At 45.6% G+C, this 27,113-nt stretch overlaps 1 protein-coding gene across 1 annotated transcript in view; it reads right to left on the bottom strand.

The window, feature by feature from the left end:
- The window catches only part of Igf2bp3 (insulin like growth factor 2 mRNA binding protein 3), a 134,486-nt gene that overhangs the window by 4,615 nt on the left and 102,758 nt on the right, over window positions 1-27,113 (bottom strand). Inside the window, exons 7-12 of the mRNA XM_027429579.2 lie at window positions 25,093-25,227; window positions 23,565-23,687; window positions 21,132-21,267; window positions 19,224-19,349; window positions 5,893-6,009; window positions 1,266-1,340 (exon numbers count right to left, since the gene is read on the bottom strand). Coding sequence (XP_027285380.1) covers window positions 1,266-1,340; window positions 5,893-6,009; window positions 19,224-19,349; window positions 21,132-21,267; window positions 23,565-23,687; window positions 25,093-25,227 — 712 coding nt within the window. The remainder of the gene's footprint in view (window positions 1-1,265; window positions 1,341-5,892; window positions 6,010-19,223; window positions 19,350-21,131; window positions 21,268-23,564; window positions 23,688-25,092; window positions 25,228-27,113) is intronic.

Genomic DNA, 27,113 nt, shown 5'->3' with positions numbered 1-27,113 from the left:
TTTGACTCCCAGCACCCACATGATAGCCAATAACCCCTCTGTAACGAATTCCAGGGATCCGATGCCCTTTCCTGGTCTCTGCGGGCATCTACCTGATAGATAAAACTTGGAGGTAAAACACCCATATGCATAAAAATAAGATCTATAAAATTTTCTAAAAAAAATATCTTTATGTGTACAAGTGGTTTGCCTGCACGTATGTCTGTACCATATGTGCATGCATGTGTGGTGGGTATCAAGCCTGTGGTTTCTAACATGCTACAAAGTATCACACTCATAGCCCAGTCTTGGTCTATGAGGCTGCTGGCAGGGGTAAACTTCACCTTGGTACCTAGGAAATGGCCATTCCACGTATCAAAGCATGTGTGGGGTCTAGTTTCTCTGCAAATGTGTGAAAGCAGCTTTAGATGTTCACTGACTCAATCCTTTAATGGATGGCTTAAGCAAAACACAAGAGGGTCTGAGCTACGGACCGGGGCAGAGCACTCCAATAGCAAGGCTCTGTTAGTTCTCCCCTCTCCAAGTCGAGATGGCCAGCTGAGCTGCAGGCAGTGTAACCGTGTGTGCTGGCAGCAGAGACCAAGGAAGGTTGGGTGAATGCTGTTAGTGGGCACAGGACCAAGACACGGGTGTGGCGCTGGCGAGGACATGCCACTGAGCCCAGCAACCCGAGTTCCATCCCTGGGACCCGCATGGTGGGAGAAGGCCGACTCACACAAGTTATTGTCTGACCTCTACATGCGTGCCATGATGCTCCTCCCATAAAAAAATACATGTAACTTAAAAATGGTCATCACCAGTCATAGCACATGAGATTGTGCTAAGGTCAAACAAATGGTAAATGGCCAAACTAGGATTTGCAATGAGGGTCTAGCTGTTGAGTTGTCTCCATCACCTCAGAATACATAGAGATTTTCCAGCTCCAAAGGACCCCAGATACCAGTAAGCGTGCAGTAGTTCAAGCCAGGCCACATGCCATTGTAACTCCAGTCTTGCTAACTAAAATCCTACGACAGTGCTGGTGAAGGCTAAGAGAAAAGGGGCCAATGTAAAGGTTAGAGCATCTCTAAGAAGGAATGGTGAAGACAGGTGGGTTTCCAAGGCTCACTAGCGGGCAGCTGTGGATGCGAGCGTTAAGGTCCCACCATCTTAATGGTGACAGTAAACCAACGCCATACTTGGCTCCACTCTGACCTTTAGAGTTTCCCTGATGCAGTGGGTGGAGAAGGCATCTTCTGGTTCCCCCTGCCCTCGACAGCACATACCTTGAACTGAGCCTCTGGCGGTCCAGTGATAATCACCATCCTCACTTTAGCATCCGGTGCTTCGGCTGGAGCGATCTGTAACAGACCCATCAGCAGCCAGTTAGGATACTTTCTGGTGTCATTGACAAACCTTAGGCCAACCAGCTTGACATCTGCACATGACTGACTGAGCTGTGGAATTAAATGCCTTCTGGAAAGGAATTATGGAGAGGCCGTGATTAACATGGGGCACTCAGACATATTGAGTACTTCACTGAGCTAACCCATACCAACATCTACCTGAAGAATAATCACTTTGCAACGTGAGCACTGAGGGCTGAAGGCATTAAGGGGCCCGACCTATAATTGTCTAGTTAACAGCCTTGAGAGAGCTGGGTGTGCCTACTACCTGGCTCCTGGTAGTAACATGATAAGAGCTCTGGACTCCTGAGTTGTGAGGTCACTATACCCATGGCATCCCCTTAGCTTTCAGAGGAAAGATAACCCGTGCTTCTCATACTTAAATGGGGAGCTGGAGGCTGGATTGCTTAAACTATTTGTATACTCTTTTGCTGCTGAGACTGTTAATACATTGCTCTCAAGTCTACTTACTGGAAGGACACAGGAAGTTAACTAATGTTAACACAGTAAACTCAGACTTCAGTTTCATGGAGTGTATGAAATCACAAAAGTTCAGGCTGGAGAAACAGTGGAAAATGTGTAGGAAGAGGAGCCAGCATGCCCAGAGCCACAAAGAAGGATACGGTGACCCTGCTGGGGAGTTCTTTTAATGAAATTTGGGCCGAGGTGATGGCTCATCGCTGTGCAGAGGTAAGGACTGGGGTGTGGATGCCCACCTGTAACTTCAGCACTGAGAGTCAAAGATGGGTCCCCAGATCAACCTAGGGAGCAAGACAGCCTGATCTATAAACTCTGGTTCCACTGAGAGACCCTGACAGTTGCTACATATTTGCTTGCAAATAAAACCTAGTTGTTACATTGTAAAACTGTGTAAGAACAGCAGTAAAAAAATACAAGTCAGCCCAATTCTACAGCTGAAGATCATCACCGCCAATTACTTGATGTAGTCTTCCAGAAAAAGACTTCAGTAAATCAAGTCTTGCTTTCTGCTCCCTTCAAAAATAAAGCTAGCATTTCTGTCACCTAAAGCCAAACTGATGCCTAAACCTACTTTATGCCGAGAACTGACTTGTTTTGCATCTGAAAAACAAGCAAATAGTTCCTTGCATTTAGTCCAAGCTAGGGATTGTCCACAGGAAATACTTAAAGGCATCATTCTTTAGCATTCCAGCTGGTTTGTTGTTTTAAATACACTCAATGACAGTGGGTGAAGGCTAGGAGCACTCACGATGACAGACATACATACATACATACATACACACACACACACACACACACACACACACACACACACACCCACCCACCCCAGGACCACTCACATACATATATACATACATACATACATACATACATACATACATACATACACACACACACACACACACACACCAGGAGCACTCACATACATACATACATACATACATACATACATACATAATACACACACACACACACACACACACACACACCAGGAGCACTCACATACATACATACATACATACATACACACACACACACACACACACACACACACACACACACACACACCCAGGAGCACTCACACTGACATACATACATACATACATACATACATACATACATCTCTGGGTAGCTCTAGCTTTCTTGGTACTGAGTCTGAATCCCCAGCACCCATGTAAAAAGCCAGGCACAGTTAGTTGCATGTGCCAATAATCCCACATAGAGGGTAGAGACAGGTGGATCAGCAGACACACTGGCTGGCCAGCTTATCGGAAACCGCAGGCTTCCAGTTCAGGGAGAGACCCTGTACCAAGACAGTAAATAAGGTAGAGAGCAATGGAGGAAGATGGCTCAGTGTAGTGTGATGCCCACCCTGCCCGCACCAGCCTGTTTGGGTGTGGTCACAGGGGAGACGTGACTGGGAGAGAGTTACGCTTGGGGGTCAGGGGAGGTGGCTCTCCTGTGTCTGGTGGGGTCACAGGGAGCAGTCTGTGCAAATCCTTAGAACGGGAATCTGCTGCTTGTGTAAGTGACCTCTCCCCGGGATAACTCATACTTAACCTGTATTTGAGCCTGGTCCCGTGAATCATTATCCGTGCCCTGCAGCTGCGGTCCTGCATCCGTGTACACATACATCAAACCAACCAACCCGGTATCTGTGTAATGACATTCACACGGAGGTAGAGGTACCCATATCTAACCCTATACCACACAGTCAAAGAAGCAGCCAATCTTGCAGATTATGTTTCAGACTTTCTGGAAACACATTTTTCCAGCCCAGTTAGAAGACCTCATGAAGGCAGGAAGAAATGAGTGTGGGTGTTATTCTTTTGCTTAAATTAGAAAAAAGGCGCAAGATGAGACATGAGAACAAGAGATTCATTAACCATAGTTTATTATGGGGCGGGAAAGCGAGAGGGAGAGAAACGGAAGAACAGAGCAAGGCAGAGAGTAAGGAAGAGGAGAGAGGCCGACGGCTGGAAAGAGAGTGTAAATGGGCAGGGTCTGTCTTTTAAAGGGATCCCCTACACCTGTGTGCAGACTCAGTTCCCACGGAGCCCTGGGCTGACCAGGAGTGGATTCTGAGTGGATTCTGCCAGGTGACGGGGCAGGCCAGCGTAATGCCTGAACCTTTCAGTGGGTACTTGGTCATGAAATTCTTAATGCAGACCTCCCACAGTCTAAGTTCTCTCTCTCTCCTCTCTCTGTGAGCGAGCATGTGTCAGATTGACATTTTCAAAGATTTTAAAGATGAGTGTATGTAAGTGTGTTGGGGGATGGGGTGTACAGATGCCCATAGAGGCCAAAAGAGGGTGTCAGATCCTGAGGCTTAAGTTAAAGGCCACTGTGGGTGCTGGGCACTGAACTGAGATCCTCCACAACAGCAGTATGTGCTGAGCCACCTCAGCCTGTCAAACACTGATTTGCAAAAACTCTAGAACTAGCAAGGCAGTAAAGACGTTCACACTTCATTGCTCCCACGCCTATACCACTTACTGATTTTAGCTGGATTTCCTTGCTTGGATTTTGCTGTCCTGTATGTAAGGGCTGTTTCTGTGTTTTGCACACACAGAATTTATTTAATTTACACACAGCAGAATTTATCTTCTGTTGTTCAGTTTGATGGATTGACACACACATAACCAGGCTACCTATTACCACAATGAAGTCTCAGAGTAGGCATCACTCTGCCGGAGTCCCCTCGAGCAGTTCTGCTGTACACACCCATGTCCCTGTAGCTATGCCTTTTCCAGAGTCATCATGTAAATGGACCCGTACAGCGTGTGGACTTCCTTTCCGACATTGGTCAGTGGTTTCTAATATGCAGAGTCATTGCTCGGAGGATCACATTTGATCTGCATGAAGGGCATTTGGGGTTGGTACCAATAAAAATGCCGTTAATACCTAGTTTTCTTTGGGGGAGGGTATGATGTTTCATTTCTCATGGACAGATATCTAGAATTGGAATCTATATGTTGTAGGAAAAGTGTATTCAATCCTTTTTTGTTTTGTTTTAAGAGTTCTTTTTTTTTTTTTTTTTTTTTTTTTTTTTGGTTTTTTAAGACAGGATTTCTCTGTGGCTTTGGAGGCTGTCCTGCAACTAGCTCTTGTAGATCAGGCTGGTCTCGAACTCACAGAGATCCACCTGCCTCTGCCTCCCGAGTGCTGGGATTAAAGGCATGCGCCACCACTGCCCAGCTTTAAGGAGCTTAAAAACATAAAAACAGGCTCTCACAGACTGTTTCCTGGAGAAAGCTGTGAGTGTACAAGCCTGGTAACCTTTGTTTTAAAGCAACAACCCAAGGTTGGGCACATGGCTCAGTTGATAGAATGTTTGGATCCCCAGCACTCACAAAAACAGCCCTGAGCTGGAAAAAGCAGAGACAGGAGGATCCCTGAAACTCATGGCCAAGCAGCCCACAGAGTCAGTAAGCTGGTCAGTGTCACCTACTCAGAGAATAAAGTAGGTGTGCCCGAGGAGACGCACACATTAAGCCGTGGCCTCCATGGACGCACGTGTGCATGAGTCCCCTCTGTCTAACCCTGAGTTGCTTCCGAACAACAAAGTGCAGAATCTCCAGAGCGCACGACCGTCTCGAATGGCAGGCACCAGTGGCCCCACATCTACACAACACAAAACCTCCACTTTCCTGCTGCCCCTTCAGCTTTGTCTGACCAAGTTCTAAGAATGTAATATAGGCAAAAAAAAATATCCCATAGCAACCAACAGGCAACTCCCTTATAAGAAAGACTTTCCTATGTCCGCCTGTCCTCAATGGCCAGGTGACAGATGTGGCTTTTAAGAGCACTAACCGTGGAGACAAGCCAGAGGAAGCAGTAAGTCAAGATCTCAGAGACGCTGAGATGTGCAGCTTTGCTTCTCCACAGACTGGCTTTCTGGAGAGAGGTTATCTCGCCACATTTAACCCACTGCTGTAGGGTTCCTGTCATACGGTTATCTAAGCCCAATTCAGCCTGCTACCTTCACTTTCTGTGTAATCAGGAGAGCGAGTGTGCAGAACAGTACCTTGATCGAAGCTCCTGCAAAACGAGAAAGCTGTTTGATGTGCTGGCCCTGCTTGCCGATGATGGCGCCAACTGACAGGGCGGGGATAAACAGGTGCACAGTCTCCGTTTCCGACTGCTGTAGAGGAAGAAAGCCAGGGTGTGAATGCTCGCCGGCTACCAGAGAAATCACTGACCCCCTCACCTCAGCAGGAGAACTAGGAAGGTCACAGGGAAACTGCAATCAAGCAACTGTCATTAAACATCTTCCTAAACTTCAAAATCTCACTGAATTACAGACGATTTGCCTCTTTTTTAGACATTTAACCACATATCCTATATCCAAGGTGGCTTTCAGACGACATATCACAAACTGGACAGCGGTGAAGGGTACAAATGACAGACTGGAGGCAGGCCAGCCAGCCCACCTGCCTGCTTTCCTCTGCTTTCCAGAGTCAAGGACAAAACCCAGGGCTTGTGCTTGCTAGGCAAGCACTCTCCCACTGAGTTAAATCCAACCACGGGCTTTATTTCCTTTCTGGGGGAGGGGGGGTGTTTGTTTTCCGAGACAAGGTTTCTTTATATATGAGTACAGGCTGGCCTTGAACTCACAGAGATCTATACCTGCCTCTGCCTTCCAAGTGCTGGGATTAAAGGCATGCACCACCCCTCAAACACAGAGAGTAAATGACTCTAAGGGGAAAATTCCTACATATTACAAACCACACCAAATACCATAAACATCCCACACTTATCACACATAACACAGAACTAAGAGAAACCCATTTAAAGTAAAAAACAAAAAAAAACCAAAAAACCAAAAAAAACAAAGACAAACAAACAAAACCCTGTAAGTAAGACACTTCCATGTACTTCTGCGCCCTCCTTGGCATCCTATGTGAATCAGAAACCACTCTGAAAGCTAAGTTCTGAGAGGTCATGCACAGGGCTGAAGGCCATGGTCACTCAGAGACAGCTCAGTGACTGAATTGGTCACAAGGCCATTGCAAGGTGCAACACCAGTGGTGGAATGAGAGTCCCGATGAAGCAGGGTCCCTGCTCCTGCCTTATTCTCTGTTTACCGTTTAATGACAGAGGTGTGTCCCAGGAAGATTTGAACATTAGCTACTGTGGTGGTCAGGCAGTGGCACTATGAGACGGTGCGTGGCCTTGTTGGAGAACTGTGTCTGGGGGGCTGGGTTCTGAGGTTGCAGAAGGCCAACCCTGGCCCAGTGGCACTTTCTCTTCCTGCCGCCTGCCAATCCAAATGGAGAACTCTCAGCTCCCTCTCCAGCACCATGTCTGCCTGCAGCAGCCATGCTTCTCGCCGTGACGATAATGGACCAGACTTCCGAAACTGTAATGCAGCCCCCACTAAATGCTTTCTTTTGTAAGAACTGCCGTGGTAGCCGGGCGTTGGTGGCACACGACTTTAATCCCAGCACTCGGGAGGCAGAGGCAGGTGGATCTCTGTGAGTTCCAGACTAGCCTGGTCTACAAGAGCTATTCCAGGACAGCCTCCAAAACCACAGAGAAACCCTGTCTCGAAAAAACAAAACAAAAAACAAAACAAAACAAAAAGAATTGCCATGGTTACGGTATCTCTTCATAATAACAGAACCCTAACTAAGAGCCACCAAAAGGGTCTTGGGGAAGGGGCCACAGGTACCATGTTGGGCCATGAAGATGTCGGAAGAGTCCAAGAATTTGAAATGGAGGAGGAAGACCAGGCTTCGGGAAGCTGCTGCTCGTGGCTGAGCTTACATGACTTTTCTATTCCTATTTAAACATCCCATTTTCCTGCCTAACACCTTTGCCATCCATAGTTAGGATAAACTATTGTTTTGGAGCTTGTTGCACTTAAGAAAAAAATTTAAAATATATAATGGGGGCTAGAGCCATGGCTCAGCTATTAAGAGCACGGACTGCTCTTCCAGAGGACCCAGGTTCAATTCCCAGCACATACACATGGCTAACAGCCATCTGTAACTCCAGTTCCAAGAGATCCACCCCCTTTGTCTGACCTCTGTGAGCACTGTACAGACGTGGCACACAGACATACGTGCAAGCATGCACATGAAACAGCAACCAACCCTGAAGGAACAGACTACAGCGCGGGAGAAAGATGAGTAACCTCCTGAAGGAGAGTACGCATTTGAGTTTTCAAGAAAAGGTTAACAGGATTACATCTCTAGAGGCAGAAGAAGCTGTCTGCAAAAAGAAATTTAACCACAGATGAGTTGGTAAGATTTCACAGAATTGTCTCCTCCCCCTCAGCTTAGGAAAAGGAATTCTTAGCAGGAAACAGCTAAAATGACTATGATACAATACAGCGGCAGAAAGTGTGACTTGTGAGGAGTCCATGCTGAATGGACTGAATGTCCTGTGATGCAATGACAGCAGCAGCCTGGGGACCTGCCCAACAGAACAAGCCAAGCTTGAAGCGACTGTGCTTTCCGTGCAGGAGATGGCGCTGCAGACCAATGGTCAGCGTGCACACGGTTGGCGACAGCAACTTCAGTGTCTCATCATCCATGCAAACATCACCCAGCTCCCCTGGCTCCACTTCCATCCCCACTGGCCATCTTGTTGGCCATAAATTATTTCACAAGGGAATTTTCCTCTGTAGACACAGGCAGCTCATGGAAACGTCTGTCCACTTGACTGTCTGGTACAGCGTGTTCTCATATGGAATTCAGCGTGAGAAGCCATGTTCTCAGGATCTGAACTAGATAAGCACAGGATTCCATTTTGAATAGCAGACAGGAGGGGCACAGGCTCTTCTACCTACAGATTTAATTAGCCTCTGAGATTTAAAGAAGCCCTTCTCAGCATCACCCTGCCTTCTGACACACTCCCTGAGTTTAAGCTCACGGTCTTGAACACGTAGGAGACCCTTACTGGATACTCTTTGAGGGTGAAGGCTAGTCACAGGGGGCAAGCTGCTTCCCAGTGGACTGCTGCCAGATGCCTATGGCAAAGCTTCCTTCGGACTCTTGGCAAGCGCTCTGCTGTGTCTTGAAATAACGAGAACAAAGCTGTGAGGCCGAAAGCTTGTGTAACTGGCCCAAGTCTGCCAGCGAATAATTCCTAATCACCGCTATCGAGAAGATACAAGCAACAGCAAACAGTGAGGTTAAGTGTATTTACTTTGCAGGGAACAAAATCTCAGGCATCACAAAGGCAAGGAGACGTGCCTGGCAGCCAAGAGATCAGCCTCCAGGAACCTGGCAGGATGCCAGTGTTTTCCTTTGGCGTGTAAGATAGGTACTTGGGGGAGGGAGGGGTTGTTTTTAAGTAGATTTGGGTCTGGAACTGAAACCAAGTTTACTCAACTCTATGACCTGAACAAAATACTGGAGCTTTTTTTTTTTTTTTTTTTTTTTTTTTTTTTAAAGGAAGTAAACCAAGGCTTCACATGGTGCAGTGATTCATTTTCTTAGCAATGTTTACTGCACCCATGATGAAAATCTTACGGACTAAGAGACACTACCTGACCTAAGAACAGGACAGCAACTCCGTTTCTTAGAGGCTCCACCTCTGCTGACCCACAAAGAACTCGCTCATCTTTCTTCCCCCATCAAACCAGAAAGTTAGCCACTTCAAGGTCACACTGCCATCTTGGAGCCTTCAGAAGAGTGTAAAGAAGCTACCAGAAGTGTGAAGACAGAGCCCACAGGGTTACTCCTGCCAACCCAACTGCAAGCAGCCAACATGGCCAGCTAAGACACTGCACGCACTTCGTCAGCGCCAGCTCCTGCCTGGCTCACTAGCTGCCAATTTTTCCTTTCCCCACTGTTTGAGCATTTCTGAAAGGAGCATTTCCTGTCACTTATAAACCAAGGGCTTGCCAATTAAGTACTGAGGGAGCCAGCTGCCAGGCAGGAACTAGAGACTTTCTGAAATCTGTTGAAAGATACAGTGCTTTGGCTGTTTGGAGAAATCAACTTCACAGGTTCTAGGAGGGAGAATACTTTGAAAGGGTGAGTGGGGGGTGAATTTGGGGATGAGTGAGAGGGGGGTGAGTGAGGGGTGAGTTAACAGGGATGAGCGGGCAGAGTTCTGGAATGGAAAGGGGCATGAAGTTTATCCACAGACAGCACACAGCACTCTCCTCCCATGTTACAAAGCAGAAATGGGTAAACCTGCATGAAGAAGACAATTCTAAAAGTCCATAAAAACTCTTGGTGGTAGTGGCGGCAGTGGCGGAGGTGTTCCATACCAACTTCTCGGGGGCTGGGGAGATGTTTTAGTCAGTAAAGTTAAAAACCTGAGTTTGGATCCCCAGCACTTATGAAAAAGCCAGGTATAGTGGCATGCTTCTATACAGGTGAGCACCAGACTCAGGGAGAGAACTTTACTTAAAAAGTAAGGTAGAGGGCTAGAGAGATGGCTCTGTGGCTCAAAGTGCTCAAGCATGATTATCTGAGACAAGGAGCTGTCTCAGAAAAGGTGGAAGTCTAAGACTGACCCTCAGGTGACTGCCACACTTGAGCTGTGTGCATGTACATGCTATGCACATGTGCACACCTGCTTGTGTAGACACCACACACACACACACACACACACACACACACACACACAAAGATAACAGAAAAAAATAAGGTAGAAAGCAATAGAGTAAGATGCTTGATATCAGTGTGTGTTTTCCATGCACTCTGATGTGTGTGCACCCACAAACACATGCATACCCACAGAAACCAGTATGTATTGTGTATGTATGTATGTATGCATGTATATGCATCGACAGTTTATCCCATAGGACATCAAAGATTAAGATGATTTTAATAAATAATTGGAATTCTCTGAGACAGTTGCTAATCCCAAGATTTTTTTCTTTTGGGGCTGGGCATCAAACCCAGAAACTGTACAGTAAAGAGCTCTACCACTGAGCTGCTCCCTAGCTAGGGATAGAAAGCTTCTCATCACAAGTGTGGTCACACAAATGTGATAGGATGTACCCATTCCCAGAGCAAATACCCGAGAACCCTGGGATCAACCTCAGTTTTAAAAAATGACACCACAGACCCACAACAGCACATTTTTCAACAAGGTGAAACCAAAAGGGACAGACAGGAAAATGCCGAGAGTTGGGAGTGAAGCTCAGTGGGCAGAACGCACACTTAGCCTGGGCACAGTCCCATCCCCACACAACACAATTAAACACGGTACTGCACACCTGTGACCCCAGCACTCTACAGGAAGAAGCTGGGGACCACAAGTTCAGAATCATCCCCGGAACAATGTGACTTCGACCTTGTCTTGGGGGGAAGAAAAAGGCAAAGAAACTGGTAAGGCTTCGGTAAATTGCCTATTGCCCTTAAAAATTACGTTTCCGGGGTTGGAGAAATGGCTTAGCAGTTGAGAGCACTGGCTGCTTTTCCAGAGGACCTGGGTTCGAGTCCCAGAATCTACATATTGTCTCATAATCCTCTGAAACTACAGTTCCAGGGGCTCCAATGTCTTCTGGCCTTCTCAGGCATTGCACACATGAGGTGCACAGATATATGCAGGCCAAATACCCACACATGCATACATATATACAATAATAATTTTTAAATATTAAATTAAATGTTTCCCAAAGTAGTGTTCACCAACCAGATATAAATAATAGGGTGTACAGTTACATACACTACTTCCTGCCTTCAACATGCCCAGCAAATACCTTCAAAACCCTACATGTACTACGATTTTCCTATAGACACCTTCCTGATAAATTAAAGAGTAATTAACTAGAACTGTAACATAATAAAAAAGCTGTACAAAAGAGCTCTCTCTCCTTAATAAATACTTGAGACAGTGTTCAACTGTGGGTTAACTCAAACCACAGCTGGGGGATTAACACATCAGTAATTTGGATTTCACAGACAGCTACATGAAAGAGAAGTTTATTCTAAGTGGTTTCCACTGACACAGTTCTAAGATGGTTCTCAGAACACCTGTTTATGCTCTGTGTGTCAATAAAAATAACCCTCAGGCCTAGAGACTGCAATATGAAACTTCCTCCCCTAGAACTTAGTCTCCCTTTCTCTCTGAAAAAACTCACAGGCTAGCTTTCTTCTTCCAGGCTCTGGAGCTTCCTTAAAGATGTAAAAAGGCTAAGTCCACCTAGACTGCCTTGAATGGCTGCTCCAACATTTATTTTCCTATCCATACTTAATACTGTGGCCCCTCAGAAAGCGTGTTTCCCAGCCTCCCTTGCAGCTAGACAAGACTGGGTGTTATTTTCCAACTAATATGGTGCCAGTCTAGGGTTAAATGCTCAACTTATGCTTCAGGCCCTTAGAGGCACTTTCACCATTTCTAACTGAACTGAGAACCAATGGGTAGAGCCTGAGTAATTACGTTGGGCTGGAGAACAATGGTGTAAAACAGATGGCGTAATAGTCTTTGGAAAGTACAGTAGACTCTCCACCAGCCTTGGACCATCTACACTTGAGCTCTTTTCATGAAAAAGGAAAACATTTAAGCTACCCCTACACCCCCGGAACATACAGGCAAGCACAATCTTGATCTACACGGCACACCAAAATAGATTCTGAAGAGTGAGAACAGACACATGGCAGCATCCCACAGACGGTTTTTGGCTTGACTGATGCCTAGAGTTTGAATGACAGATGCTCCGAAGATAAAAGGGTGAGGGCATTTTTTTGTTTGTTTTTTAAACTACTCCCTAAAATAAAACACAGGACAGGGTAGAGAGAGAAACACATCAGAGGGGGTGTTTATGCTCTCCTCAAATCTTTTCTCACGTGCACTGGTGTGAAAAGAAAATATTCTTTCCACCAGCAATTTCGTCCCCTCTCCTGCCTAGTAAACATTCTTGTGGGACAGCTCTTGACAATGAGTGAGCAGCAAGCAACCTGCTGTCCACATTTACAAAGCAGTGTCTGCAAGCTCTGCCCTCTCCCACCGAGATTTGATTCATGAAAGTGGGGCACAGGTCTCCACCTGGTTACCACACAGGGCAGCTGCTGCCAGTGTCACCTGAGGGCCTTTCAACAAGAAGCTGTGCGGGGCCCTTCCCTGGGGATTCCAGCCAGCCAGCCTGGGGTAATTATAATGTAACCACAGGAAAGCTAGCTTCCCCTCAGGCAGGCAGATATTAATTCTGAACTCCGCAGCAGACTGTGCTGAATGAGTGAGAAGGGGCCCGGGGCCAGGGGAGAGCATGAGGCGGGCGGTACAGAAAGGAAGACTGCAAAAGTGAAGGCAATACAAAAAGGGAGTACAGCCTTCTCCCTGAGACCCACTTCAAATGTCCTGTTGACTTTAATAGGCCTGATAAAAACAAACGCATGTGTATTCCTTTTTTAATTATTATTTTATTTTAGGTGTTTGTGTGCTTTGCCTGTATGTATATTTGTTTACCACATGAATGAAGGGTGTCAGAACTGAAGTTACAGGCAGTCATGACCTGGGAATTGAACCTGGGTCCTCTGGTAGAGCAGTTAGTATCCTTAACCACTGAGCCATCTTTCCAGCTCCTCCCTAAAACCAATGCTTCTCAACGACATCTCCAGTGAGAATAGTCAAAGCAAAAACTAAGCTATACTTCCTAGAGTCTGAGTGTTGTGGCCTTGCTTTACCTGTGTTAGTGCTATCTCTCAATCTAAATATCACATTCCATTGGCAAAAGGAAATTTTTAAGAAAAATAAGTAAACCTCATGGATTTTTGTTTGTTCGTTTGTTTTGTTTTTCGAGACAGGGTTTCTCTGTGACTTTGGAGGCTGTCCTGGAACTAGCTCTTGTAGACCAGGCTGGTCTTGAACTCACAGAGATCCACCTGCCTCTGCCTCCCGAGTGCTGGGTTTAAAGGCGTGCACCACCACATCAAGCTTGAAAACATATTTGTAACTTGCAAAAGAAAAGTTTTTTCTGCCCTATTTTTGGAGAAAAAAGAAAGGAAATAATATGCCTGCTTTTTGCTTCTCAGAGGCCTGGCACCCACAGAAAGGTAAACCTGAAGTGGATCATGCTATAGAAACGCCTCTTGGCAACACAGACGACTCAGCAAGCAGACCTGCTATACCACAGAGCAGCCTTTCTTTCAGCTTTAACATTTTAGTAGTATCTCCTACATTTTGTAGAATTGTCCACATACACCAAGGACCATCTCTCATCAACGCATGGGGAGAAAAAGCTTACCGGCATCCTGCAAAGTGCATGAGCAGCTGAAATGTCCACATTTGGTCCCCATGGGAACGAGTGCTTCCCCTGCCCATCCTTGGAGCCAACCTTTGTATGTCCTCAGTTCTTCCCTGCAACAATACCTACCTTACTTGAGCAGCTTCTGGGTACCCCACCTCTGTGCTGAAACCCCATCCTTCATCTCCGCAGAAGCAAAGGTCTTCATTTCTGTGGTCATCTGTGCACTTGGCTCACATTTAGCAGAGTGTCACCTTTAGCCAAGCATCTCTGGCTTCTCCCATTCTTAAAACTAATTGTGTAAGCCACCTTTAAGATTTAATGTGGCTTAGGACAGGCAAAGGAAACACTTGTTCCCAATGGGGACCAAACACAGACATCTCAGCTGCTTGTGTTCTTTGCAGGATACTGGTGAGCTTTTACTCTAGATACTTATAATGGGATTCAGGATGAAGACAGTTAATATTATCTCATATGCCTAAAACACTGGTCTGTTAACCCAAATGTATGATGCTTTAAAACCACAATATTAATCCAAAAAAATGACTAAATCTAGAGGGCAGTTATGATCTTTTATTTGTAAATCTTAGAAGATTGAGAGTTGCTTTTTTTTTTTTTTTTTTTTTACTTTATGTGTATGAGTGTTTTCCTAGATGTATGTATGTACACTGCCTGGTACCTATGGAGATCAGAAGAGGGTGTCAATCCCCAATCCACCATGTGAGCGCTGGAAACCAAACTTGGGTCCCCTGGAAGAGCAGCCAGTGTTCTTTACTGCTAAGCCATCTCTACAGCCTCCTTATTTCTATATTTAAAAGGCAATCATCTAGCAATTCACTTTAGGGCTTTTTGCTATTGAAGTATGCAAATAAGTGTAAAAAGACAGGTAAGAATATTCTATCAGTATAAATGTCAGGGATGCATAGGCTATAAACTTGAACCTAGAACAAATGTGTTCATCTTTAATAAATTATTGGGCACATCAGAATTTAAACAACTGTCCTAGCTTGCTTGCTCTTTTTGTTTTGTTTTTTGAGACAGGGTTTCTGTGTGTAGCTTTGGCTGTCCTGGAACTCATTCTGTAGACCAGGCTGGTCTCGAACTTATAGAGAGCCTCCTACCTCTGCCTCCCGAGTGCTGAGATTAAAGGCATGTGCCACCATCAACCAGCCCTGGCTTTCTTTATATTGTGGTAATAAACCAAAAAGCACAAAGAGGAAAAAGCATATCTGGCTTATACATCCTGATCACAGTGTATCAGGAAAGGAATTCAGGACAGGAACTCAAGGCAGGAACCTAGAGGCAAGTACTTCAGAGGCCATGGAGGAACACTGTTTACTGTCTTGCTCCCAATGGCTTGCTCAGCTGTTGGGGAGCCCTGCTGGACTAAGGTTGCAGTCCACCATGTCTGGACAGTTCTTTCAGAGCTCAATGCAAGATGGAGGACACCTTTCCCCCCAGCATGGGATTACTACTCACTGCCTGACCTTATTTGGAGACTGTCCCTGAGCCTGGATGCTTGACTTATCTTAGTCAAAACCTCTGACATAGTTCCCTGCAAATGCTTTCCCCATCTGCTGCCACATAGGTAATTAGGTGCTGTGCTATAGCTATACAATAGGGTCATGCTGACACATATAACTGGACGCTGTACTTCAGCCTTGTCACAGCAGAACGCCACCAAATACAAAGTAGGTGACACCCCAGCCACTATCCCCTCACTCTAGAATAAAAGTTGAGCTGTTTCACTGAAGTTGCCTCTTGAAGAGCTGTTTCTGCTGTGTTCACAGGCCACACAAAGCCCTCCTCGTGGCCTGGTGCCACCAACAGACCACAAGAAGAGGAAGACCCCACACTCAGCTTGCTTTTTTTATACAACTCAGAACCACTTGTGGGGGCTGGAGGGCACCATTCACAGTGGATTAGACCCCCCCCCACACACACACACATCAATCAGTAATCAAGACTTTCTCTATTGGTTCTTTCTTCCCAAAAGACTTTGACTTGTGTCAAGTTGACAAAAACAAAACTCTACCCAGCACAATTACTGATTTAAGTGCACTCTTGGCTTTCTATTTTAGGCCCGTCACCCTACTATCGATACACATATCACTCAGTCTGCCAACAAAAGAAATATTTAACAGGAAAGTCTTCAGAGATCACTCACCCAACACAGGTCTCCAACCTCCACATCTGCTTTCAAGTCCAGGTCTTACTCTGTAGCCTAGGCTTGTCTAACTCCACCAAGCTGACCTAGAACTCCCAGCAATAGTCCTGCTGCCCTAGCCACTGGAGGGCAACATTGTAAGTGTCCTGTGTCACACCCCCCCCCTTCAGGTTTTTCACTGGGAAAACAGACCCAGGGCAGTGAAGAGCCTGACCTTCAATGGCACAAATACACAGCAGAACTAGGCTAGACCTGGAGCGACTCTAAGCTTCTTTCCCCAAGACTACTCTCGGGGCACAAATCTGCCATCTACTTCACACAGTACCTTTACCTGACCCGAAGGCTTCAGATAACTGATAACTGATCATACGTGATATCTGATTGCCATTCTGTGTCCATTTTTTGGAGACACAGACTCTCTAGCTTGCCTATGACTCTCCCTTCTTCAGCCTCCTAAGCTGAGGATATAGGTGCAAGATGCCACACCCAGGTGTTTATTTAGTTACTATTGGGAAAGCTTTCCTTGGATTTATTACATAATTTCTAGGTCCAACAACTACATATGCCAGGACAGTTGCACAGAAAGATACAAGATTAGAGGCAGAACTGACCCAGAGCAGAGGTCGTGGAGAGAAACAATGTTTGCTGGCTTGCTCCCCATGTAAGAGCAGAAACATACACCAGAGGGAGACAGCTCACAATACTTTATCAGCCTAATAGGCTCAAGGGCAGAAAGGAAATTCTCATTTCTGAATTGGTAGAGCACCGACAGTCTAGCAATTGGTGTTGCCTGAAGAATGCCAATGTCAATTTACTTGTGTATTTAATTGGGATAGTAACACAATTAAAATTCTTGACCCGTAACACCTGGACATCTTTGACTGAGCATGGGAGTTACCATTCACATATTTCACGTATTTAGAAAGTCGAACAAATGGAAAAATAAATTTATCACGGACGACCCTAGAATGTTGGATACTAATGACTGAAAACTGAACAGTGTTCTACTTTCCTGGATAGATGTCTTCTGGGTTGCAAAGGTATTCTCAAAAACCAGGTATTAAAACTTAAGAAAAGACTGATGGTTGGAAACACTGGAGAAGTAGGGTAGGGGAAGAGCGAGTATCAGCTCAGCCTGGGCTACATGGAAAGACTCTGTCTAAACAAATAAAGCCCTGTCGAAGGGCTGGAGAGAAGGCTCAGTGGTTAAGAGCATTTGTTCTTCCTGAGGACCTGGGTTCAATTCCCAACACCCGTATGACAGCTCGAAACCACTTCTAACTCCAGTTCTGGGGGATCCAACACCCCTGTTCTAACATCCATGGGTACCAGGCACATATGTGCACAGACATACATGCCAGCAAAATACTCGTGCACATAAAATAAAATTTAAAAATCCCTGTCTCAATAAATAAACACATTTGTTATGGATCTCTAAAATACAAGCTTCTCCGTGTTCTGTACATGAACACAGTAGAAATGCAAAGGAAACTAACTTGGTTCACTGACCAGGAAAATGCAACTCTCAACAGAAAACAAATCCAGCAACTCTCAACAGAAAACAAATCCAGCCCGTATAGACCTTCTAAAGCAGTTAACTTCTAAGTGGTAAAGATGAAAGAAAAGATTTTCTTTGTGAGACAAGGTTTTGCTGTTGAATCCAGGTTGACCTCAACCTCCCAATCCCCCGCCTCAGTAGGAGTGCCGGACTTAAGGATGTGCACACTGTGTCCAGCATGGATGTCTCTAAAATCTCTTTCTTCGCTTCAACACTCTAAAACAGTGGTTCTCAATGTGTAGTTCACAGCCCCTTTGGAGGTAGAATGACAGTTTCACAGGGGTGGCCTAAGACCATTGGAAAACACAGATATTTACATTACGATTCATAACAGTAGCAAAATTACAGTTAGGAAGTAGCAACAAAAATAATTTTATGGTTGGGGTCACCACTGAAGGGCCTTAGCAGGCCCAGGCATGGCACACATGGCTCTGGTAGGCCTTGCCACCCCCCATTCCCTCTGCCTTGCAAAACTGTTTGATATTCCTAAAGATGACCACCAAGGCCTATTCCCTTAGTTTGCCGCTTCTTCCCCAAGAATGACTACCAAAGTCCACCTATCAAAGTATTGAAGTGCAGCAATCAAAAGCCCCCTTTTGGCTACCCAACTAACATGCCCAATCAAAACAAACCAACTCATCCTAACACAGGGTTTCCCTGTTCCCTCATAAACTGTCATTTGCCTATGGGCCATGTCTGTCTCCTCTCTATCCAGAGGCAGTCCTTTGTCCCTTGGGGCAAGTATCTCTTTTCCCTTGCTCCTTTTCTCTTTTCTCCTGTCTTTTTCTCTTATTTCCTGCCACTTGCCCCTGTGGGGAAAATAAATCTCCTTTGTCCTGAGAACTTGGTCTTGGTGGCTTAAGCTGACACCATCCTTTCAACCATAACATGAGGAACTGTGTCAAATGGCTGTAGCATCAGGACGGCTGAGAACCACTGTTCTAAGAAAACCAGCCTTGAGCCCAGTACTGAACCAAAAGATAAAACACACTCACCAAACTATTTTTTTATTGTCGAAATGACACATTTGCACAACTCTACCAATCCCCAAAACTTCAGAACAAGCCAGGCTTGTTATTTTGGGGTCCAATTAAAAGTTTCTATTGGAGCTGGAGAGATGGCTCAGCGGTTAAGAGCGCCGACTGCTCTTCCAGAGGTCCTGAGTTCAATTCCCAGCAACCACATGGTGGCTCACAACCATCCATTATGAGATCTGGTGCCCTCTTCTGGTGTGCAGATATACATGGAAGCAGAATGTTGTGTAATAAATAAATAAATAGATAGATAGATAGATAGATAGATAAATAAATCTTAAAAAAAAGAAAAAAGTTTCTATTGACAAGTGCTACAAAGCACAGACGAGCTCCACACAGGTGACACATCATACAGCATACAGTTTGGCATGAACATCACACCATTTAGCTCTGACTGTAGCAGGACTGCGGCATAAGGTCTGATTGCAAGGGCCAGAGTGCTTACCTCAAATTGTGGGTAGGGAGGAGTCATAGTTGAAGGTGGCCCTGAGGTAGGAGGTGGCATCCCTGAAGTGGGTGGGAACAGACCCAAGGCATTCAGATTCAATCCAGGGATCAAATGTGCTTGAAGCTGCAATGGTAAAAAGGTCCCTTAATTTTCAATCAGAAGTATGGAGGGAGTGAGCATTTATAAGTGACAGTATTCATATTGTGACCGCTTGTCTAATAAAGAAAAAACACCACACTAAGACTCCTTTTTGAACACAGCAGGCGTTCCCACAGAACTACAGGTGCTGTTCACACCTCTCAGCATCGTTATATTGAGGATTTGTCTGCCCTGCCTTGATCCTCAAAGGGCAGCAGCTCAGAGCACTTGAGACAGAAAGGCGCTCTGCATTCTGTGGGCCTTCCATGGCCACACCCTGGAGGTCTTACATCAGCTGAAATGTGAGTGAGTGAGGTGTGCTTTCTGGAGTCACAGGTACACAGAACAAGCCTCGTAAAGATCTTCATGCCTCACCCTCTAGTCTAATCCTTCAAAACTCAGGTCTCCTCTTCTTCACACTGCAAGCACACAACTAAGCACACCTTTGGGGTGGATACAGGAGCCATAAAGGGAACACTGTTCCAGTTTAATCCACCCCTCCCCTTTAACATATGTGTGTGGTGTTTTGTTTGCTTGTATATCTGTGCACCGTGTGCATGCAGTGCTCACAGAGGCCAGAAGAGGGCGTGAGATCCTCTGGAGTTGGAATTAAGGATGTTTGTGAGCTGCCCTGTGGGTGCCTGGAATCAAACCCTGATTCCCTTGGAAGAGCAGCTAAATGCTCCTAAGCACTGAGCCATCTCTCCAGCCCTAATTTTATAAGAGTTGAAAAAGGTGGAGAGTAGGACTGAACTGGAGTGTATCTATACCGTTAACAAGGCCTATGGGGGTAGATTAATTCCCAGTCAGCTATGAAACACTTAGATAAGCAGCAATCATGTAAAGATGGCAGGCTACCATGTGGGATAAAGTGACAGCATTCTAGGTTCTTCACAGTCCTTTCCCAGGTTACTGTTTCATAGGACAGGCTCAAATGAAGTCTGCTAAATCATCTCCTCATATTTAAGGAGCACCTTTTTAGAAGACAGACTTTCGAAGTGTTCCGTTGTCAGCACCATTCCACCCATTAAACAGTGGCAGGAATTTGCTTTTGTAGCCTTCACTACATTTGCCACACGAAAATTTCAATTTCCCAGGTTATATGGCCAGCACAGTAAGATTCAAACCTGGGTTTCTGCTTTGTTGAACTATTCTGCAGAGTAGGAGCTGAGGCACGCTAGGCAAGCACTCCAGCACAGACACTACTCTCATCGTCCTGAACCTGGATTATCATGTTTAAGACATGGTCCTTCTAAATCACTCAGGGTGGCCTTGAACTTGCAATCCACCCACCCCAGCCTCCCAAGTTTCTGGGCTTGCTTCACATCGCCTGGCTCTTAAGCCTGTTTTTCTAATGGTAACTTTTCCATGCACGACACTGTAACCCTAAGAAGCATGTAGAACAGGAGACAGCAGCTCTCTGATCTGGAGAAGAAAGCTGCACGTGGCAGGAAATCTAACTAACTCATCTCCCTCCAGTCCTCACATCCTTCCTGCACCAGGGCCTCAAATTAACACAGGGAAGGAGGTAATAAATAACCTTTGGGAGGCATGTACTAATCTCATTCCTCCTGCATCAAGAAGCCAAAGGCTCAAAAGCTATCTAATTTGTCAGAAATCAGAGACAGCTAAGCCCAATGCCCAGGCTTCTGTGTTACCCAGGGTATGTGGGATGGTGCAGACAACTCATTCAAATCACTTCCCACGATAAAGTGAAAGAGCAGCGCAGCAAAAGCCATCTTTTACGTCTCCATCATCAGTACTAACATTCATGGATGCGATGTCATTTTCATAGGACTCCCTGATTTTCTTCATTATCTCCTCCTCAGCCCTGGCACACGTCTCAACATTGCCTTTTACTGTAATGGTGCGCTCCGGGTTGTACAGCGTCAGCTCCTGCAACCTGTGGCGGGAAGAGGAGAAGCGACAAGGACGACAGGAGGAAGGTGGGTGAGTATCATTCAGCCCCAAATGGTACCTGAAACCAGACGACAGAGCCTGTATCTTGAGAATGTGACGGATCAAACCCCAAAGACCCAAGTCCAAGATCTGTAACAACTTCCTTCCCACTCTCTCAATGACAATGACTGGGCACACGGTTGCACTACACTCGTGTTTTAAAACACAGCTTACTCTTTTTTTTTTTTTTTAAAGGTTTTTTGTTTTTATTTAATGTTCATTATCGTGAAGGAATCAGATCCCCTGGAACTGGAGTCACAGACAGTCTCCGAGCTGCCATGTGGGTGCTGGGAATTGAACCTGGGCCCTCTAAAAGATAGGCCAGTGCTCTTAACCACCGAGCCACCTCTCCAGCCCCGTGACTTATTTCTTGACCACTTCATCTCACCCTCTAACATCGAACTGAGGAGAGTGGTCAGAAGGATGTATGATGCTCAGGATGCTCCTTGTCTGGACTGGCCAATTCTAAGCAGAACCAGCTATCTTGTGCACTTGCATTTTCTGCAGTAAGCCAGAGAAATACTTCCCAAAAGCAAATCAGCATTTGTGTGATGGAACTTAGTTTTCTACAGTATTTTCAGAATTTAGAATTTAGAATAAAGAGGCCTGAAGGAACATAAATGAAGCCATCTTGACTATTTTTCTTAATTTTTAATAAATGAATTATTTAATTAACTATTTTTTTGTTTTTTCAAGACAGGGTTTTTCTGTGTAGCCCTGGCTGCCCTGGAACTCACCCTGTAGACCAGGCTGGCCTCAAACTCACAGAGATCTGCCTGCCTCTGCCTCCCAAGTGCTGGGATTAAAGGCATGCACCATCGCCAGGTCAACTAAATTTTTTAAATGGTTCACGTTGACTCTATTTATACCCTAAACAGACAACAACATTAGGAAACTCTTTGCTTAGCCCAGGTCCTGCTGAAGCTTCAAAGCCATGAGATATTCCATCTGGGTGCACCTAAGTCTACAGTCCTCAGCAGCCTTAGAGAAAAACCAACATTTACCACAGGACGAGGGCTATGTACCTAGACTCATAGGACAGAGGACAGCAACATGACTGTCCTTTATGTTCTCAGAGTTCATTTTCACTGCTAGGAACATGACGGGGACTAACCTTGAACCAGATGGATGGGATATTATTCCTTTCCCTCATATGTGTATAAAATGTAAATCATATAATGAAGGAATGAGCTATAATGGAGTCTAAATTTCCTTAGACGATGTAAGCATTTATTTAAGCATAAGCACACTGAACCCTTACTCTCAAGCTGCCCCTATCGAGTATTTTGTATTGTATTTTTATCATTCATTTTCAGTTCATCAGCTATTTCTGGAGTCCTGTGATAGAAACCAAGGATCGTCACCCCAGAAAAAGAAAACCTTTTCCTTATTATCACAGCAGGTGTGTACCCCAGGTGTGATAGCCCATCTCTAAAATTATGCCCCTTGCCAAGAAATCTGCAGTTCCTATATACATTGAACAGGGCTGATTTGTGCAAACCGTACAGGAAACAGCTTGTGTGTGAATTCTGAGATTTCATCATGAAAGACATTACAGCTCCCAGCCCCTCTCTTTCTTAGCTCACTCCCTCTGAGAGAGGGCAGAGCTCCATGGTGAGGACCTTCAAGAGCAGCCCTGGGGACAGCCCCCATGCTGCAGTTCTGAGCTGATTGTAGGTCCCCAACCCATACAATAAGTCATGCAATCCATGTTTATTATTAAGCTGTCAAACAGTGGACAAGTTCGTAACACAGCAAAGGAAAATGAACTAGGCTCTACATTCTGACTTGAGAAATAAATGTCAAAGAACACCATGAAGACTTTGGCCAAAAAAATATGAATGTCAGGCTGGAGAGATGGCTCAGAGGTTAAGAGCACTGGCTGCTCTTCCAGAGGTCCTGAGTTCAATTCCCAGCAACCCCATGGTGGCTCACAACCATCCATTATGAGACCTGGTGCCCTCTTCTGGTGTGCAGATAATACATGAAAGCAGAATGTTGTATACAGAATTAATAAATAAAATCTTAAAAAATATATGAATGTCATGCCAAGTGTTAAGCTCTCCATGCCACCTCTTTGAGAACACACACTTCAAGATGGTAGAACAGGGCAGACTGAAGAACAGGCTCTTGGCCTGACAGGATAGACGAGAGAGATGTAAGCAAGGAACCATGCACAAAACATACAGCTTAGAAACAGGATCTGAATGCCCTGTAATTCACAAATAAGATGGCACTTACGGAGATATCGTGATTTTAGTGTCTGTATCTTGCTCAATTTTTTTAAGGTTTCTTCCTTCTTTACCAATAAGACGGCCTACGAAGTTATTGTGAGCTAGTATCTTCAGGGGGACCTCCTCTGTGCTGTAAGTAGAAAATGGTCATCAAGTCAGGGAAAGTAAACTACTCTCGGATAAAAAGACAATGTTCTTTCATTGGACATTTACTCCCTAACGACTGGCTGAGAAATGCTATGCTGCCACCAGTTTAAAGTGAGCTGGCAATGAACCCACACTCCAGCAACTCATGCAGGCCGGTGGGTAAATAATGGCAGACATTTACATTGGACTTCACCCTTTTCTTCACATCAGGGAACATCTACACTCAGTGATGGAGTCTCAGTCAAAGCAGAACACATGCACGGATCAGAGCAGTACCGTCCTAGGACAACCCTGAAAACACATCCGAAGAAAAACAGCACTAGCAGCCCAATAGCTCAGCTTTGGGGAGACTACAGCCGCAGAAAAGAGCTTTCACTCTGTATCCTGTGCGCCTCTGCTTTCTTTCTTTCTCTCTGTTTTTACGTCATATGTGAGTGTACACAGACATGTAGGTACACTCACCCCTGAGTGCACACACGCTGGCCAGAAGCCAATGTGTCACTCTCCATCTGTCCCCTGAGACAGGGCCTCTCCCTGAGTCTGGAGCTCGCTGATTTGCTAGACTGGCTGGCCCACAAACCCCAGGATCGGCTGTCTCTATGTCCTCAGCAATGGAGACACACAGATACCACCAGCACACCAGCTCTGACATGGTCTAGGGACCCAAGTTCAGGTCCTTAAGTTTACACAGCAGGCACTGTACCACTGAGCTACTTCCCAGTGCCCCTTCCAGAATTTCTAAATTACATAGCATGCTTCTCAAATGTCACTGGGGGCTTCATGATACTGGGCTGTCCTTTTATTTTCTCTATACTAAAAAACTATTACACCCATATAAAATACCTATCACAAAACATACATATATCTTTACAAAGTAAATAAAGGCAATGTGGTCCCAGGGCACCTCCTTGAGCCTTGCTCTGGGCTGTATTCAGTGAATCAATTAGCACAGAAGCCAACCTAACTTTCCTTCCTTCCTTCCTTCCTTCCTTCCTTCCTTCCTTCCTTTCTTTCCTTTTCTTTCTTTTTTCTTTTTTTTTTTGAGACAGGGTTTCTCTGTATTGCTTTGGAGCCTGTCCTGGAACTCACCAGGCTGGCCTCGAACTCACAGAGATCCACCTGCCTCTGCCTCCCAAGGGCTGGGGCTAAAGGCGTGCGCCACCACCGTCCGGCTGGGGCTGCCTTCTTCTAACTGCACTTCTCCCCACGATTGCTGCTCGTTCCATTTCCGAGTATGAATGAAAGTGAGTATTTCAGTACAAGCCTTAGTGTTTCACACCACGCCAACAGCAGCAAACACTAGCTCTTCAGGATAGCATTAATCCCCAAGAACATGTCAGAGAATCTACAAGCAAGCAGAGCCCTCTTGGCTAGTTGTCGTTACTCACAGTTTGGTGTCTTGTGCTTCCTTGTGCATAATCTCCAGGATAGACTTACAAGCTGCAGAGGCACCCTCAGGGGTCGAGAGGATTGTAATGGGCTTCTCGGCAGCCCCCGTGTTCTCCTTACGGTGGACATCGATTCTAAGGGCAGCACAAGAGGAAGAGACAGAACAGTCAGTGCATACTCACCACAAGGAGTCCTCGTCACCAACTTCTGGGAGAACGAGGACACTCACTTCATTAAAAGGAACTGGTGCTCAGCTGTGAACACCAGTACACTACAGAAGGGTCTCCATATCTAAACTCACTACAAAGTGGGAAAGGCCCTTGACCTATGGTTCTCCTGCCTGTGCCTTCGGAGTGCTGAGACCACAGACATTCACCTCCATGCCCAGTCATGCAAACCTGGGACGCTTCTTGTTATGGTGGGCAATCCCGACTGTCATCTTGATGAGGTTTAGAATCACCATGGGGCCAAATCTCCAAATGTATCTGAGTCTACAGATTGGGGAAGGCAACTCTTAATGGAGGCAGTGCCATTTGATGGATTTGGGATCCCAGCAAGTAGACATAGGAACTTTCCTCCCTCTCTGCTTCCTGACAAGATGCCTCCTGTTCCAGCCATTGTCACCACTACAATGGGCTGCTTTCCCTAGAATGAAGAGCCACCATAAGCCTTACCTTCCTTTAGTTATTTTGTTGCAGCAACAAGACACACAACTAACAGACTAAACAAGCACTGGGCTACAGCCTCAGCCCACAGACAAATTCCAATCCCAGGAGAGCTCTCATCTCAGCCCAAGCATGGACATCTTTTCATTCTGCCTAAGCTGACTGTGCCTAAGGCTTCCTTTCATATGCTCAGAGCCATCACGTACTGTCAAGAGCCTGAAATACAGAGAACTGTGCATGTCAAGAGAGCCAGATCCCGGATGGCACAGCCAAGCTGGTCCCTACTCAGACCCAGAATGTTTACCAGTCACCCTATGGCACAGTTCACTTATCTGTTTTTGTTACTGAGAAAGTCAACAACAAATGTGCTGGGAATAGAACTAAAGAGGTGGCCAAGCCTTTAATCCCAACACTCAGGAGGCAGAAGCAGGGAAATCTCTGAGCTCAAGGCCAGCCTGGCCTACAGAGTCAGGGCTACACAGAGAAACTCAGTCTCAAAAAACCAAAAGAAACAAAAAATCCCCCAAACAACAACAACAAAAACCAAGTCACCAATAAACTCAACTGATGTTTAAACCAGCTAGTAATTTATACACACACACACCCCAATTAATAAATAATGTTTTTTGTTCTAGCCCTGTAAACATTTTAAGATGCATAAAATTAAATATCAGTGAAGTAAAGGGTAATGAGGCAAACCCACATTTTTGATGGCAAACTGACAGGACCAATTGAAGGTAAAATGCTGACTAAAAAAAAATATTGATGTGGATGATGTTTGTGAGTCCTGCTTAGACTTGCTGCAGTGGTGTACGGAGATCAGAGGCAGTCGTTCCCTCCTCCTATCCCACTCTGTGAGGCAGACCCCTCTTATTTCTGCCAGCTTTGTCCTCCAGGCTGGCTGCCTCCACCTCCCGCCTCCCAGCAGGAGTGCAGGTTACAGACAAGCACCACTTCTTGCATCAGGATCAACTCAGGCTGTCAGGCTCCTCAGGCTAGGGAGCACAGCAAGCACCTGCTGAGCCACCACAAGGCCTGTCACCATCTTTGACCCACAATTCAGTAGGTGGGCTAAGATGGTACTTCTCATCCTCAACACTCAAACATTTTAGGTCAAGGTCAGTCTTTCTGTGGATCCAGAAGCAGCTGTGGTCTCTGCCTATGAGATGACAGCAGCACCCTTCACTGTACTACGACAGTCAAACCATCTCCAGACACTGCCTAATGTTCACTCGGAGAATCGACTCTGGTCAGAAATGACTGGTGTAGCACTATTCCTACTAAGAAAAAAAAAAAAAAAAAAAGACCCTGTAATTATTACAATGCTCCTTAAAATGTTAAGTAACAGCCTGTAT

Source organism: Cricetulus griseus, chromosome 8, assembly GCF_003668045.3.
Source record: "Cricetulus griseus strain 17A/GY chromosome 8, alternate assembly CriGri-PICRH-1.0, whole genome shotgun sequence".
Lineage (NCBI taxonomy): Eukaryota > Metazoa > Chordata > Mammalia > Rodentia > Cricetidae > Cricetulus > Cricetulus griseus.
The sequence above is the reverse complement of the archived record's forward strand: the minus strand, read 5'-3'. Positions and strand labels throughout refer to the sequence as shown.